Source organism: Zingiber officinale, chromosome 7A (genome assembly GCF_018446385.1).
Source record: "Zingiber officinale cultivar Zhangliang chromosome 7A, Zo_v1.1, whole genome shotgun sequence".
NCBI classification, from domain to species: domain Eukaryota; kingdom Viridiplantae; phylum Streptophyta; class Magnoliopsida; order Zingiberales; family Zingiberaceae; genus Zingiber; species Zingiber officinale.
The window spans coordinates 86,405,577-86,423,772 of NC_055998.1; the positions used below are offsets into that span (position 1 = coordinate 86,405,577).

General features: G+C 35.8%; 2 protein-coding genes across 2 annotated transcripts; both read left to right on the top strand.

The window, feature by feature from the left end:
• The first annotated feature begins 569 nt into the window (after positions 1–569).
• LOC122001704 (calcium-dependent protein kinase 1-like) lies at positions 570–5,131 on the top strand. The gene is made up of 8 exons (XM_042556597.1): positions 570–1,284; positions 2,062–2,205; positions 2,296–2,448; positions 2,729–2,844; positions 2,924–3,100; positions 3,628–3,755; positions 3,838–3,937; positions 4,847–5,131. The coding sequence occupies exons 1-8, from the start codon at positions 699–701 to the stop codon at positions 4,898–4,900; spliced, it is 1,458 nt and encodes a 485-aa protein (XP_042412531.1). The 5' UTR covers positions 570–698; the 3' UTR covers positions 4,901–5,131.
• Positions 5,132–17,380: 12,249 nt separating this feature from the next.
• On the top strand, positions 17,381–17,908 carry LOC122000235 (desiccation protectant protein Lea14 homolog). The gene is made up of 2 exons (XM_042554709.1): positions 17,381–17,586; positions 17,659–17,908. Exons 1-2 carry the CDS (start codon positions 17,381–17,383, stop codon positions 17,906–17,908), a joined length of 456 nt encoding a protein of 151 aa, XP_042410643.1.
• Positions 17,909–18,196: the final 288 nt, after the last annotated feature.

The following is an 18,196-nucleotide window of genomic DNA, read 5'->3' on the forward strand; positions in this document are numbered from 1 at the left end:
AATGTTATTCCTATCTTCTGCCGACAGAGAAGAGAGGGAAATATAGTGAAGAAAAGAAAAACAGTAGAAAAAGTCAAATTATCAGGAGGGTAAAATAGAAATGCTTTTAAAAAAGTACGTTTTTTGGTAAATATCAAAGTAGTGTACGTTTTTTGATAAATTTAGATTTCCATGTGCACCCTTTGGTAAATTACTTTTTTTTTTACTACGACAACTATCTATTACAATATTATTATTATTATTATTATTATTATAATTATTATAACAATTAAATAATAGTAAATAAAATTATTGTAGCAGTTGCTAAATAATTATTATAATAATTTTATAAATTTTACGATGATTTAGATTTCAATTAAGTTGATAAAAAATATATAAAAATATTGCATATATAATAATTTTGAATAACTGTTATATAATATTTGGATAAAAATATTTGTAGTATAAAGAAATATAATTTTTAAAGAAAGTAGCAGTCTTTTACAACGATAATTAAGTTTTTTTTCTAAAATTTTAAATACACCCCCCAAAAAGAATCTAATTATGTATTTGTGTTAATCGAGGCGCGAGGACCATTAAACAGGGCGTGGATCCCTCGGTTTCTTCCCTTCCGTCGTTGAATTCCACTCGTTCGCTCCCCTCCTCGTTGACGTGGTCCCTTCCGATCTCGACCTAACCGCGACGACCACCGGCCGCCGATGGGCAACAACCCCTCACGGCGCGGCCGCGCCGACAGCGGCAAGAACCGCTCCCACCTCCGGAGCACTGGCAGCATCGGCCGCGTCCTACGCCGCCCCAAGGAGGACGTCCACTCCGCCTACTCATTCGGCCGGGAGCTCGGGCACGGCCAGTTCGGCGTCACCAGCTTGGTGACCCACAAGACCACGGGCGAGATGCTGGCCTGCAAGTCGATCGCCACCCGCAAGCTGACGCACGCCGATGACCTCGAGGACGTCCGCCGGGAGGTGCAGATCATGCACCACCTTACAGGCCACCGCAACATCGTCGAGCTCAAGGGCGCCTACGAGGACCGCTCCTCCGTCTACCTCGTCATGGAGCTGTGCGAGGGCGGAGAGCTCTTCGATCGCATCATTTCCCGCGGCCATTACTCCGAACGCGCAGCCGCCTCCCTATGCCGCGAGATCGTCAATGTGGTGCACTGCTGCCACTCGATGGGCGTTATGCATCGCGACCTCAAGCCTGAGAACTTCCTCTTCCTCAACACCAACGAGGAGTCGCCGCTTAAGGCCACCGATTTCGGCCTCTCCACCTTCTTCAAACCCGGTATTTAACCTAATCAATTAATTAACTGTGATTGAACCAGAAAAAGATATCGTATTTTTCTGAAAAACAAAACCAGTGCATCACAATGTGATTGGATATCGTTTCTCCTCATATATATTATGGCAAGCCCTAGAAAATTTGATATCCTTCTGATTTCACGTTTCAATTTCAGAAGATCTGGTTACCAGAGAAAAGGATTAAAAGAGTTTCTCTTTGGTGCCCTGTTTGAGCAAAAATGTTTGGAAATAAGAATGAATTATGTTAAGAAATTTGATCTCATTCAAGATTTTCCATCATTCTTTGTTAAAATCGTACAAAATATTTCAATTAGAGGCAGAAGTTCTATAGATTAACTAGCTCTATATTTGTAAATTTGTGCTAATGCTTATGTGGCAAAATTTTGGAATGATTCTGTGTCATAGTTTAGTTACTCAGACTTACCTCCGAGGTTTTGACACATTTGGATGCAAGTGTCTAATATAACCGTTTCTAAAAAAGTTACATGTGACAATGGAGATGTTTAATGTAGAATTGGAGTGTGGATGTCTGGCATAGATACAAGATGGTAAATGAAAATTCCTAGTATTGGAGTTATTTAATATTTTAGTGGCACGGGTTATGAAATCAAGTTTTCAACTACCACACATACCATATTCTACTAAATAAGATTGTTCACTTTTCTTGTTTCTCCTAAATGCAAGACTTGATATTCAATTGTCGATAAGTTGCTTTTCTTTTGGGAATTGGTTCCAAACAAAGAATCACTTGCTTCTGCAGGAGAATTATTCAAGGATGTTCTTGGTAGTGCGTACTATATTGCTCCCGAGGTATTGCGAAAGAATTATGGACCAGAGGCTGATATTTGGAGTGCTGGAGTGATCGTCTACATTCTTCTTGCTGGCGTTCCTCCTTTTTGGGCTGGTGCACACTAATCAAATTAGTTGAATTAAATTTAAAATCATTGTCTAAACTTGTGAATTTTCAGCTGAATTGCTACACTTATCTCTTCAGATAACGACCAAGGCATTTTTTCTGCTATACTACGTGGGCGTTTGGATTTCTCATCCGATCCTTGGCCAAATATATCAGACAGTGCAAAAGATCTAGTGAAGAAAATGTTAAGAGCAAACCCAAAAGAACGACTTACAGCAGCTGAAATTCTCAGTAAGATTATCAACAATTAAATTATCATCTTTCAGGCTACAAAATCCCATAGTTAAGTAGAAATCTTACCTTCATCATGCAAAAATTTGGCGATGAAGTAGTGTTTCCTGATGAACTTGTTTATGTTTGAGCTAATAGCATTTTGTTTTGGATGATCTTACTGCTCAACTTCAATACTTTCATAAACATTCTAATCGAAAGTCTTTTCCTAATGCTGTTCAGAAATCTTTTATATCACTTATAGATTCACTCAGTGTGACATTTTACCATATTACTGCAGCCCATCCATGGATAAGAGAAGATGGGGAAGCTCCTGATAGCCCACTTGACCTAACAGTTATAACTAGAATGAAGCAGTTCAGGGCCATGAACAAGCTTAAAAAAGTAGCCCTGAAGGTAGCAACACATCTCGATCCATTTTACTTCTCTGGCATATGTTTGATGCTAAAGTTTGCACTGTTATACTTGTGCCCAGGTGATTGCTGAAAGCTTGTCAGAGGAAGAAATTATTGGTTTGAAGGAAATGTTCAAATCAATGGACACTGACAACAGTGGCACATTGACTGTCGAAGAACTGAGAGCTGGAATTCCCAAATTGGGTAACATGGGAATCAAGATTACTGAATCTGAAGTTCAGCAATTGATGGAAGCAGTATGTTATCTTTGCAAGGCTTTTCATATTCATAAGTTCATCCTTGAAAATGGAACACCCATAAGTAATTTTTAAAAAAGCTTAGTTCTTGTTTCCAACTCCGAAATTATACTATATGAACTTCACTTGGTATTCGAATCATACAAAACCTAATTAAGGGATAGAAAGTCAAAATTTTAGCTGAAAAAGTTTGTCATTCCCTGACATGAAGCTCAGGATGTTTTGAAAACTGGACCATCCCTTTAATTTAACCAATCAACTAAGGAAATGATGACCAGTGTGGTCCAAGTGAACTAATGGACATATTAGAGGTATTTAAGCCTGTTCAGCTGGAACAGCCACAACAAGCAGGGTGACAGGGCCACATGGTGGGCCAATTTTGAAACATTGTTCTCAATAAGTTTAACACTGCCACAGACAGTACAACCTGAAAAATGAACATATTTTATCATGCATGTGAAGTGAAAGTGTGGTTATTCTGCTCATATTATGGAAGTATTTGATCTTCAACTTGATGTTTCCAACAGGCAGATGTGGATGGAAATGGGTCCATTGATTATATGGAATTTATCACCGCTACAATGCATATGAACCGAATGGAAAAAGAAGATCATCTGTACAAGGCGTTCCAGTATTTTGACAAGGACCAAAGCGGGTAACTTATCATTTTCATGTTTCAAACTCTCATTTTTCCAGAGTAAGTGTTGCACTCCATTTCACATACCATTTTTCGCTAGATACATCACCATTGAGGAGCTGGAGCAAGCTCTCATGGATTACAACATGGGGGATCAACAAACAATTAAGGAGATAATTGCTGAAGTTGATATTAACCATGTAAGCTGTCCATTCCATTAGTGAATTTTGGTAAAGATAGATTTTGTTGTTTCTGATTTAATGCAGAAGAAAAACCTTGGTATGCTTTAGTTTGCTTGAAATTATTGCTTTCGTTTTAAGCGTGATGCAAATGTAGGATTATTATTATCTGCAAAAGGAAACTTATTCTAGTTAAAGAAGTGGCTTTTTAGGATTTAGACTAGATATGCAAGTCTGATTCTTAATGTTTGATAAAATAGTTGAAAATTGCTAGTAGTCGTTAAAGAAAGTATGATAAGCTATTCCGTTTGGAATTTTATTGCTCTCAACTTGATGTGCAAATTTTCAGAACTCCAGTTTGTCATATGGAATTTAAAACATAAAGTTTTTTTAGTCCAAACACAAATAATATGACTTTTGCACAGAATATTAGGAAATTAATTTAAAATCCTCACAGTGATTAAGCTTTACATAGTTTCTGATTTAACATAAATGGCTAAATCTGAGTATTGAGTTCGTGAACAAAACCTCTGCAGAGAGAATCAAATTTTGGTCCCATCAGGTTTGATTCTTCTGGACAAAGTTACAGTGAATTTGAACTCGATGCCATACAGCGGCACCATGAGGTCGCTCAGAACATACCTGTGTGTGATTCAAAATATTTTTTTATTGAAAATTGCTAATAGCAAGAATTGCACATTTAAGGAGAATGAACTTTGTGTGGCTTACTTTGGAGTGCAAAATTGATATAGTAGGTTAGTGAACATAATAGGTTAGTGAACATAATTTCTGCTGAACCTAATTGATTTGAAATCATGTATTGCTGTGAATTAACTAAAAAAAACAAAGAATAAATTTACAATCTATGATTATTTTCAGTCGAACATATGATAATATTAATAAATAAACTTCTTTTTTTCCCTCATACAGGATGGGAGAATCAATTATGAGGAGTTCGTAACCATGATGAGGAATGACAGCTGAAGTTATTCATAAATGATAGTTGTTTCCACAATGGAGTTCGGTACAGCAATATATCCATGATACATAGCTTCAGTCGTACTAATTCGCCGAAGGACTACTGCCATGGCAAGGAAACAAGTAACTTTCCCTTTAGCAAACAAAAAAAAAAAATGATGTAAACTTAACCCGAAACATTATCTTGTATATCTGAATCTGTTCTTACAACTCCACTTTTTTCCCCTCCTTTTTAAATTCTCATTCCTTCATTTTTTTTATTCCATTGTTTGAATGGATTTGGTGTATGAGTTCATAAACAGTTGAAGTTTTTTTTATCTACTCTTCTGATGGCTAAGGAATTGAACTTTTTACTGAGATCGGCATGGTCTCATCATGAACATTTATCCTTTGTTTTTAAACCTCTGGACAATGTTTTTACTTCTTAAATCAAACAAATGTTCATAATTTTATGTGGAACACCTTACTAGTTTCCATTTGACTCAAGTAATAATCTCGTTTTGATCTTATTAAATATTAAATTTTGTAAGTAATTTAAATTTAGAATTTTATTTTATTGGGCAATTATTATTATATAAAAATTCAATGATTCAAGATTTGAACCCAATAACCTTTAGATTGACCTAACAATTGAACTTTAATTATTCATAAAAGTAGAACCATGCCGATTAACTTAGTTTCTAATAACATCGAGTTGCTTCTCTCGCGGTTGTTAGCCATTTTTCTCACGGTCTTGGGCTGCCTCTCCTGCGGCTGCAAGCGATGGTGTCGCTATTAGAGATTCGAATGAGACCACTCGACGAGGAAAAGAATAAAAATTCATTTTATCAATTTTGAGAAGATATTTTTTTAAAAAAAAACCCACTTCATTTTATAATGAATAATTTGTTTTAAAAAAAATATACAATCTATCTTTTCTCTCGCAGCTGCAAACCAGTGGCGGAGCTTATCTTGGCTCAGTGTGGAGGCTGGGCCCAAGTAAAAATAAATTTTAAAAAATTATATATTTGACACTATACTATATATTATTGTATTGTATTGTACGATACTCTAGCTTACCTCACGATTTCTAGAGGATTCTCAGACATAAATTTGAACAATTTTGATGGGATTAAATTTCATATTTATTCATGATATGCTTCTAATCTCGATTCTTCTAATTTCAAAACAAAAATATGGAATATGATAAATTATTAGAAATGAAATCGGTTCAGTGTGGGCACTTAGTTGGAACTAATAATTTTTGTTTATATCTTTTCTGATCTTCCCGCACGGCTCATGTAAACTCCGCCATTAGATATGGAATTGCACCTTTGTGTATTTTGTTTGTGTCTACAAAATTTATTTTTTATTTTTGACATGAAAAAATTGATGTAATTAGTTGAATTTTATCTATAAGATTTTTTAAAATTCAACATCCTCGTGTGTGTATATATATATATATATATATATATAGCCGTAACTTTCATGAGGAGAGGCAATCACCTCATGGCCCAACCCAATAAAGGGCCTATTTTTTTAATTATATTAAAAAAATGAGAGATATGGATCCTAAATAGCTGTTAAACCTATTCTCACGACTCCGAGATACACACCGACGAATGACTCTTCTTTGCACGTAATTTCTTCTCTAGTATTGCTCTTCTTTGCACACGATTTCTTCTTTGGCGTTCTTTCTACCAAGGCACGGATCCACGGAACAAGAGGTAATCATAATCTTCTTCTTCGTCTTGCAATACGTGACACTAATTGTAACCTAATCATGCAACAAAAATTATTTGTGCGACCTAATCATGTCGATTCTCGCAGTGGCTATCTCATTCGACGCAGGCTGGCGGTTGGCCTTTGCTCGCGTAACTTAATTTCGTAGCACGGGGTTGTCGCACGCTACCTCAGTCGCTTGTGCGAACTACGTCCTAATTGCATGGTGGTTACTACTTGTCTCCTTGTTACTATCTACGGCCACCACATTGGTCTCAATGTTATAGAATACACTAAATGGACTATCAAAGTTATCGATTGAGAAAGAAAGGGTTCAACAATTAAATTATACAGATTTAATAAATATTTTTATCTCTAAAACAGCTAGACGAAAAGTGTTTATATAATTATTTTAAATATTTATTAATTTTTTATTGATGTAATATATATATTTTTAGTTTATTTATATATTTAGTGTATATGTTATTTGTAAATTGAACTTTATTATTATTTGTCGTAGCAAAAGATTCACTTTTTAGTATACACTTCATGTCCCGTCGAACACATGTACGACTTTATATATATATATATATATATATATATATATATATATATATATATATATATATATATATATATATATATATATATATATATATATATATATGCATTCTAACATAGTATTTTAAGGATTGAAAAATTTTAAATGATGTTTTAAAGAAGTTAGCATGTCCAAGAAAAAGTATATATAGTGTGTATTGGTTTATGAATTTTTGATATTGACATTAATTCTACTTACAACTTGAGTATTACGGAGAGTGCATGTTTTCTGCATTAGAATTTTGAAAGATAGAATGCAAATGCAAAATATATGGGTGATAATCGGATGAATATAACTTTAATATAGGTAGAGAAAAATACATTAATAATAGTGACGTTATATCATACAACAGTTAAAAAAAATCGAAGAGTCAATAAGTATAAGATAATTATTTTATAATACTTTATAATTATAAAATTTTGTATTTTATTAATTATATTATATTATATTATATTATTACATATACTAAATTAAAATCCCCTAGTTGCCAGCAATTCCTGGGTAATCTTAGATTTGATTGAAATTCAATTAAATTTTATTGTATTTGATCTTTGTGTTTAAGTGTGCAGGAGGTTAGAAATACAAGAACTTAAGCAGAAGACGCAACTAGCGAGAAGGATGTCACAGAAAAGGAGTTAACACACTCGGTACATTCGAAGGATGCGATATTGTAGAAGAGTACACCGACGGATGAGGACACGCATGGCGGTCTGAGAGATGAGAAGTCGAGGAGAAAGACTGCTCAAGGAGAAGGTCGGAGCTGAGTTCGGGTGAGCTCAACTCCAGTAAGCTGAAGAATCACTTACATGAAAAACTATGCGAAGAGATCAGCTTTAAGCTGAGTTGCCCTGTGGAAGGCGCCTTTCATGATTGGAAGGCGCCTTCGATGATGTTGGTTAGTCCTAGGAAAATCGTATCGGTTCCACTGTACAAAAATTTTGTATAAGTGTCGAACATTTCCTTAAATAATCTATTGTGTTCTTTAGAAGTTAAATTAGGAATCGCAGACGGAACTTAATATCATTGATTCCAAATTTAACTTATCTGTTCTTAATAGTTTAGATTTGAATCGCAAGTGGAACTTAACACTATTGATTCAAATCCGCCTATGTTATTAATTCCATTAAATATTAATTTCCTAAATTGGCTTCCAGGACTGCATGGCGAGGCACATGACCTTCTTGGATATGGGAGCAACCACCACCGCCTAGACAAAACTTTTTAAGGAAAGCTAATATTTAATTTCCTTAAATAACTCTAGGTTAACCAAAAAGAACTTTCGAGTCACAAATTCAAAAAACAAAGAAAACACAAACTCGAAAAATAAATTCAAAAAACTAGATCTAATGCCTCTTGTGTTTGGAATTCATACAAAGAAAAATAAACTAGCATGATGTGGAAAATAAATACTAGTAATACCTTACTTTGTGAACTTTAATGACCTCTTGATCTTCTACCGTATTGCTCTTCTAACTTCGGACGTTGTGTGGGCAACGATCTTCTGAGATGACAACTACCAAGCACCTTCTTCTTCCTTCTAGGTTTCGGCCACCAAGAGTCCTTCTTGATGGATAGGTTTGGCCACCACCAATGCTCCAAGGGATGCCAGAGACTAGACTTCCTTTCTCTCCTTCTTCTCCTTGCTTGATCCGGCCACCATGAGAACTCCACCAATGAAGAAGTTTCGGCCACAATAAGGAGAGGAGAGAAAAAGAGAGGCCGACCACACCTAAGGAGAAAAAAGAGAGGAGAAAAATAGAATAGAGGTTCACCTTCATGAAGGCACCTCTACCCCCTCTTTTATAATCTTTGGCTTTGGCAAATAAGGGAATTTAAATAAAAACTTCCTTAATTCCTTTGCCATGAAAAGGAAAATTTAATTAATTAAAATTAAAAACCTTTTCTTAAATCATATGGCCGACCACTATTCTAATATCAATCAAGGAAAATTTAATTCACACAAGAATTAAAACTTCCTAATTTATTTCCGGAAATTTATAAAAAATTTCTCCAATAATTTTTCCATTCATGGTGGTTTGTAAAAAGGAAATTTTATAAATTAAAATCTTTCTTTTAAACATGTGGATGATTTCCAAAAAGGAAAGTTATCTCTAAAAATTAAAATCTCCTTTAATTTACAAATAAGGAAAGATATCAAATCTTTTCTTAATATTTTGTAGAAACTAATATTATTTAATTTTTTAAACTATCTTTTAAATCATGAACATGGTTAAAAGGGAAAGTTGTCTTAAAATTAAAATCTACCTTTCAATCTACAAATAAGGAAAGATTTCAAATCTTTTCTTAATCTTTTGTAGAAAGCTATAAAAGGAAAGATTTATATTTTAAACTCTCTTTTAAAACCATGGAATCCACATAAGAAAAAAAAAATAAATAAAATTACTTTTTATTTTAATAGGGCCGGCCACCTAAGCTTGGGTTCAAGCTAGGGCCGGCCATCTCATGAACCCATGAACCATGCCTTTGGCCGGCCCTAGCTTGGACTCCAAGCTAGCTTGGCCGACCCTTATAGGATGGGTAAGAAGGTGGGTATAGTACTCTATAATTAAGAGGCTACGATAGGGACCGAGAGGAGGAATTGGTTTTGGTCTCCCGATGAAATTAAGCATCCCGTGTTCGTCCCGAACACATAACTTAATTCCATCAATAATAATTCATTCCACTAAAGAACTATTATTGAACTACCGCACCAATCCCAAATTACATTTTAGGTTCTTTCTTATTATGAGTGTGTTAGTTTTCCTGTGTTTAAGATAATGAATGCCTACTAATTAAATGAGTTACTGACAACTCACTTAATTAATATCTTAGTCCAAGTGTAGTATCACTCAACCTTATCGTCATGTCGGACTAAGTCCACCTGCAAGGTTTAACATGACAATCCTTATGAGCTCCTCTTGGGGTCATTCTCAACCTAGATTACTAGGACACAGTTTCCTTCTATAATCAACAACACACACTATAAGTAATATCATTTCCCAACTTATCGGGCTTATTGATTTATCGAGCTAAATCTCACCCATTGATAAGTCAAAGAAATAAATACTAAATATATGTGTTCGTTATTATATTAGGATTAAGAGCACACACTTCCATAATAACTAAGGTCTAGTTCTTTTATAAAGTCAGTACAAAAAGAACTTACCTAAAATAGTCCTACTCAATACACTTGGAGTGTATCAGTGTAATTTATTAGTTAAGATAAACTAATATTTAATTACACTACGACTACTTCAACGGTTTGTTCCTTTCCATTTTAGTCGCGAGCAACTGTTTATAATTTATAAATAACCGACAACATGATCTTCTGTGTGTGACACCACACACCATGTTGTCTACTATATAAATTAATTGAACAAATTACATTTAACAAATAAATGTAGATATTTGACCATTGTGATTCTTTATTTCTAAATAAATGTTTATACAAAAGCTAGGCTTTTAGTATACACTCTAACAGATGAATATTACGAAGGTCCCTTCCAGCCTTTGTTAGCCATTAGCGGAGGATAAAGTTTTATCCTCGGCAGATAAACTCCATCCGATAGAAGGCGCCTTGGACTTCTTTGGAGGCACCTTCAAGCTGTGGATAACTCTTTCCAAGGGCTATAAAAGGACTCATGGACCTAGGAAATAATCATCAACTCTTGTATTCATTTCCTAGCAACTTTCTAAGCATTCAACGAGTATAAGAGACTTCTCCGCCTTCAATGAAGGAGATTTTTAGTACTTTCTTTTTCCTTGAATTAACAAGTACTTAGGTTGTAACCAAGTAATTTCTTTGCCTTTTCTTTTTAGTTATTAATTTAATTTAGTATAATTGTGCTACTAATTAGAGTTGAAAGATTGAGAAAGGTTTATTTTATTTTACAGACAATTCACCCCTTCTTGTCAGCTCTCGCTACACCAACAATTGGTATTAAAACCATAATGACTTAGAAGGACTAACCGCCTACTGAAGCACCGAGACGATGGTCGGATCGAGTATCTATCTGCCGAAGTTCGAAGGAAATTTCGTGCAATGAAAATGCCGGATGGAGGTATTCTTTAAAACGAACTTTGAGATTCTCTTAATTATAAAATATGATTTTACAACTCCCAAAGACTTACAAGGAAATGAAAAAGAAGAATACTAATGGACCAAGAAGAAGCAAGCAGACTTCATAGCAAATGGATGAGCCAAATTCCACATGCTCAGCGTACTTCCATCCCAGGAAGTCAATCGGATTGGAGATTACGAATCAGGAAAGGAACTTTGAGAGAAGTTCCTAGAGCTACTGTTGGTTAGTCCTAAGAAAATCTACCGATTTCACTGTACAAAATTTTTTTTGTACAAGTGTCGAACATTTCCTTAAATAACCTATTGTGTTCTTTAAAAGTTAAATTAGGAATCGCAGATAGAACTTAATATCATTGATTCCAAATTTAACTTATCTGTTCTTAATGGTTTAGATTTGAATCGCAAGCGGAACTTAACACTATTGATTCAAATCTACCTAAGTTATTAATTCCATAAATATTAATTTCCAAAATTGGCTTCCAGGACTGCATGGCGAGGCACATGGCCTTCTTGGATATGGGAGCAACCACCACTGCCTAGGCAAAGCCTTTTAAGGAAAGCTAATATTTATTTCCTTAAATAACTCTAGGTTAACCAAAAAGAACAATCGAATCACAAATTCGAAAAAGAAGAAAACACAAACTCGAAAAACTATTTCGAAAACTCTAGAATCATATGCCTCTTGTGTTTGGTATTTCCAAAAATAACAATACAAAGAAAACTAGTATGATGTGGAAAATAATTACTAGTTATACCTTTCTTTGTAAGCAAAAATAACCTCTTGATTTTCTACCGTATTCCTCTTCTAACCTCGGACGTTGTGTGAGCAACGATCATCCGAGACGAGAACCACCAAGCACCTTCTTCTTCCTTCTAGGTTTCGGCCACCACAATTCTCCAAGAGAAGTAGAGGTCCGACCACCACCACCAAGCTCCAAGGGATGCAAGAAACAAAACCTCCTTTCTCTCCTTCTTCTCCTAGCTAGAACCGGCCACCATCAAGAGCTCCAAGAGGGGTTGCCGCCGACCACAAGAAGAAGAGAAGAGGGAGAAGCTAGGGCCGGCCACCAAGGAGGAAAAGAGAGGAGAAGAATAATAGAGTCGTTCACTATGAAGGTACCTCTACCCCCTCTTTTATAATCCTTGGTCTTGGCAAATAAAAAAAATTTCCTTAATTCCTTTGCCATGAAAAAGAAAAATTATTTTAATTAAAGCAATTTTCTTTTTTCAATTAGCCGACCACCTCTTTCCCCAAAACAAGGAGAGTTTTAATTAAAACAAAAATTAAAACTTCCTAATTTATTTCCAGAAATTTATAAAAAATTTCTCCAATAATTTTTCCCTTCATGGTGGATTATAAAAAGGAAATTTTATAAATTAAAATCTTTCTTTTAAACATGTGGATGATTTCCAAAAAGGAAAGTTATCTCTAAAAATTAAAATCTCCTTTCAATCTACAAATAAGGAAAGATATCAAATCTTTTCTTAATCTTTTGTAGAAACTTATAAAAGAGAATATTTAATTTTTAAACTCTCTTTTAAATCATGAATCATGGTTAAAAAAGAAAAGTTTACTCAAAATTAAAATTTCCTTTCAATCTACAAATAAGGAAAGATTTCAAATCTTTTCTTAATCTTTTGTAGAACGCTTATAAAAGGAAAGATTTAAATTTTAAACTCTCTTTAAAAACCATGATATCCACATAAGAAATAATTTTAATTAAAAATAAATTCCCTTTTAATATGGCCGCCCAATCAAGCTTGGGCTCCAAGCTATGGCCGGGCAATTAACTTGGCTCAACCTTTGGGTCTTGGCCGACCCTAAGCTTGAGCTTCAAGCTTAGCTTGGCCGACCCCTATAGGTTAGGTAAGAAGGTGGGTATGTAGTGGGTATAAATCTCTATATACAAAAGGCTACGATAGGGACTGAGAGGAGGAATTGGTTTTGGTCTCCCGATGAAATTAAGCTTCCCGTGTTCGCCCCGAACACACAACTTAATTCCATCAATAATAATTCATTCCACTAATGAACTATTATTGAACTACCGCATCAATCCCAAATTACATTTTGGGCTCCTTCTTATTATGAGTGTGTTAGTCTCCCTGTGTTTAAGATGTCGAATGTCCACTAATTAAATGAGTTACTGACAACTCACTTAATTAATATCTTAGTCCAAGAGTAGTACCACTCAACCTTATCGTCATGTCGGACTAAGTCCACCTGCAGGGTTTAACATGGCAATCCTTATGAGCTCCTCTTGGGGTCATTCTCAACCTAGATTACTAGGACACAGTTTCCTTCTATAATCAACAACACACACTATAAGTGATATCATTTTCCAACTTATCGGGCTTATTGATTTATCGAACTAAATCTCACCCATTGATAAATTAAAGAAATAAATATCAAATATATGTGCTTATTATTATATTAGGATTAAGAGCACACACTTCCATAATAACTAAGGTCTAGTTCTTTTATCAAGTCAGTATAAAAAGAACTTACCTAAAATTGTCCTACTCAATACACTTAGAGTGTACTAGTGTAATTTATTAGTCAAGATAAACTAATACCTAATTACACTACGACTATTCCAATGATTTGTTCCTTTCCATCTTAGTCGTGAGCAACTATTTATAATTTATAAAGAACTGATAACATGATCTTCTGTATGTGACACCATACACCATGTTATCTACAATATAAATTAATTGAACAACTACATTTATCATAAATGTAAATATTTGACCAATGCGATTCTTATTTCTTGATAAATGTTTATACAAAAAACTAGGCTTTTAGTATATACTCTAACAATCTCCCACTTATACTAAAAGACTAAGCTGCCATATCTGCTGTCATACATCTAATTCCCAACCCTTCAACATGCTCATCAAAAACTCTTGCCTTAAGAGCCTTAGTGAAAAGATCTATAGGTTATCATCTGATGCAATCTAGGCGACAACAACTTCTCCTCGTTTATACGATTTCTCGTATTGGGTGGTACTTGCGCTCTTATTGTGTTTACTTGCCTTATGGACTTATGGTTTTTTTCGAGTTTGCTACTGCACCAAATTATTTTGGGCAAACCAGAAATCATATCTAAGTCTATCTTGAAGTATCTGAGCCATACAACTTCTATGGCTACCTCAGAGGCTGCCATATACTCAGCTTCTATGGTGGAGTCCGAAAAAGCACCTATGCTTATCACTCTTCCATAGTTATGACTTTACCTCCTAAAGTAAACACAAAACCTCGAGGTTGACTTACTATTGTCCCTTTCCGATTGGATGTTAAAATCCATGTAACCCACAGGAACCAAATTATCTGCCTTATAAGCTAGCATATAATCTCTAGTGCCTCTAAGGTACTTCAATATATGCTTTACCGCAGACAAATGTCCTTGTCCAGAGTTACTTTGATATCTGCTAATCATGCCCACGGTAAAACAGATATCCCGTCTCGTACACAGTATTGCATACATTAGACTTCCTACAACCGAAGCATAAGGAACGACCTTCATGTCCTTTATTTCCTTTGATGTCTTCTGAGACATCTCTTTAAATAAAGCTACTCCATGCCTAAAAGGTAAGAAACCTTTCTTGGAGTTCTGCATGCTAAAATGAGCTAAGATTGTTTCGATATATGAAGCTTGGGATAAGTAAAATATATTCTTTTCTTGCGATCCCTTTGATCCCAAGAATATATGCATTCTCCCAAGTCCTTCACATCAAATTATTTGGACAACCATACCCTTACTTCTGACAACACTTTGATATTATTTTCAACTACCAAAAATGTTATCTACGTATAGTACAAGAAATACCACCACGTTTCCATCACATTTCTTGTATACACAAAACTCATTCAGTTATAAAATAAATCCATAGGTCTGGATTACTTTATTAAACCGAATGTACCAAGACCTTGAAGCTTTACTTCAGTCCATAGACTGTTTGAGCTTACACAAGATGCTCTTTGCTCTTTGCAATGAACCCTTCTGGTTGCTTTATATGGATATTTTTTTCAAGACTTCCATTAAGGAAAGCTGTCTTGACATCCACTTGCTAAATCTCATAAATAAAAGAATCCGGGTAGACTTAAGCATGACTACCAGTAAAAAAAATTTCCTTTTTCAACAAGCCTTGCTTTGAAAGTTTCTACCTTCCTGTCTATCCCTCTTTTCCTATTGTAGACTTATTTTTACCCAATGACTTTTACACCATTTGGTAATTTTATAAGCTTCCCGACTCTATTCTAATTCTGTATTCTTTGCAAAGATGCTGCATTTTTATCTTGGAGTGCTTCGTCATATGTCCGGAGATCAGGTTCATATCCTCCAGGAATCGAGTCCAAAGACTCTCCCAAAACATAAATCTTTTTAGGTTGTCTAACAACCCTCCCACTATGACGAGGTACTTTCTGCAATTGTGTATCATTTGTGATACGTGTTGCAGTTTTTTTTGTGATATTTCATCTTGTACAGTTGGTACTAGGTTAGACGTGTCCTTTAATTTCCTTAAGAACATTTTTTTCTCATGGGCTTGTGGTTTATAGTATAGTCCTTTTCTCAAATCGAGCATTGGTGCCAACAATAACCTTCCGATTTTAAGGACTACAAAACCTCTTTTCTTTTTTTTTTCTAGTATAACTCACAAACAAGTGAACTCATGTCCAATTTTTCAGTGTCTCTCACGTGCTAGACCACCCAAATCCGAATATGCTTCAGACTAGGCTTACGCCCATTCTGTAATTCTGTGGGAGTAGAGAATTCTGACTTAGAAGGTACTATGTTCACTTCCGTTTTCAGTGTATATCCTTAAAACAAATTTGGTAATTTTCTAAATAACTCATCATCGATCTAATTATTCCATAAGAGCCTTATACCTTCTTTCTACTATACCATTCTGTTGGGATGTACCAAGTGCAGTTAGTTTGGATTGAATCCCTACTTCTGATAAGTGACTCCTAAATTCTCCCAAGAGGTATTTGCTACTACGATCTCACCGTAGTGTCTTGATATTTTTACTTTGACATTTCTCCGCATCAGCCTTGTACTCTTTGAACTAATCAAAGCACTTAGACTTGCGGTGTATCAAGTAAATCTATCTGTGTCTCAAATAGTTGTCTATAAAATAGACGAAATATTCGAAACTACTTCTTGTCTGGATAGTCATAGGACCATACAAATCAGAATGAACCAATTCCATTATATCTTTAGCTCCATATCCCTTAGACTTAAAAGCCTCAGACTATCATTACGAAGCACCCAGACTGTATTTCTTCCATCACCTAACGAACTTCGAGTTAAGGGGCCACCTCACGGAGATTGTGAGAGATAGTATATATAGGGGATCTTCTCCGTTCACAAGGTATGTAATTTGACATCATCAAAACCTAACGCTTGTGCATATCCTCCATTGTTCTTCTTCTTCGTCCACTCATCGAAAAGTATACTGACTTGAGTGTCGAAGGGCCTTGCCAGGGACCCCTTTTCTCGTCTTTAGTCACTAACGCTTTGTTTAATTGTCGAATTGTGTACAGGATCATGGAGAAATATTCCATTCTAAGCCAAAGAAGTCTTCTACCGGTCAACAAATCATTCACTAGAGCTTGGACACTATCTTCCTAGCCTTCAGATAGGATTAGAAAGTATTTGTTGTGGATGATCTAAAAATCTAATATTTTATAATAATTAAAAATTGAATCTTTGAGTGACAATTTGAATGATAACCTGGGGCATCTTAGATTTGATTGAAATACTCGAAGAAAATGGAAGTTTATTTTATCAATTTCAAGCGGATAAAAAAAAATGCTTAAAACAATAATTACGAATATATTTTTTAATATCTATCTTTTTTTTCGCGTCCGTCCTAAGTAAGCAGGGCAACGAGTCTCGATGTTCGATCACCCAGAAGTAATGGCGTTGAATGATCAGCAGCAACGCCGGTAAGCGCGACGAGCCACATGCCTGTTCCCTCCTCCACGTATCAGCTAGCCGCCGAGATCGAAGGCCGCGTGGCTGCTCGATCGATCTCCACCTCGTCGCGTGTGCTTGTTTATCATCTTCCCCGATGCTCGCTGCTTCATCGATCATCGATCATGTCGAACCTTGTGGACCAGGCGAAGGAGTTCATGGCGGACAAGGTCCCCGACATCCCCAAGCCGGACGCCTCCCTCGCCGGCGTCTCCGTCCGGAGCCTGAGCCGCGACGGCGTCCTCTTCCACAGCCAGGTCTCCGTCTCCAACCCCTACCCCTTCACCATCCCCATCTGCGAGATCGCCTACACCCTCAAGAGCGCCGGCAGGTAGGCAGCGATACTCCAATTCGCTTCGTTCACCGATCACAAATCTTAAAACCGATCCCAAATCCAATTAAGGGAGGTCGCTTCAGGGAGGATGCGCGATCCGGAGTCGCCGGCGGCGAGCGCGGAGACGATGCTGGAACTGCCGGTCACCGTGCCGTACGACATATTGATAAGCCTGATGAGGGACCTGGGGAGGGACGGGGACATCGACTACGAGCTGGACGTGGGAGTCACCGTCGACCTCCCCGTCGTCGGCAACTTCACCATCCCCGTCTCCACCGCCGGCGAGATCAAGCTGCCCACCCTTTCCGACATGTTCTGATCATTTCCTGCTTACATAATTCTAGGGGGTTCTTTGTAAAATCAGAATAGTATCTATATTTATATATAAATTCGCATACAACGGGGATTCGGGGAATTAGTACATTCCATGATTTATCATCTAATAGGGTAAAAAAAAAAATTCCTGTTTATTCTAAATGTGAAAAGGATATTTTTTATTTATTATCAAAATAATACTTTATTTTTATTTATTATAAAAAAATACCCTATCCCTAACATTTTATTTTTTGATTTTTTATGTTAATTGTAGTTATGATCTTATAAATGT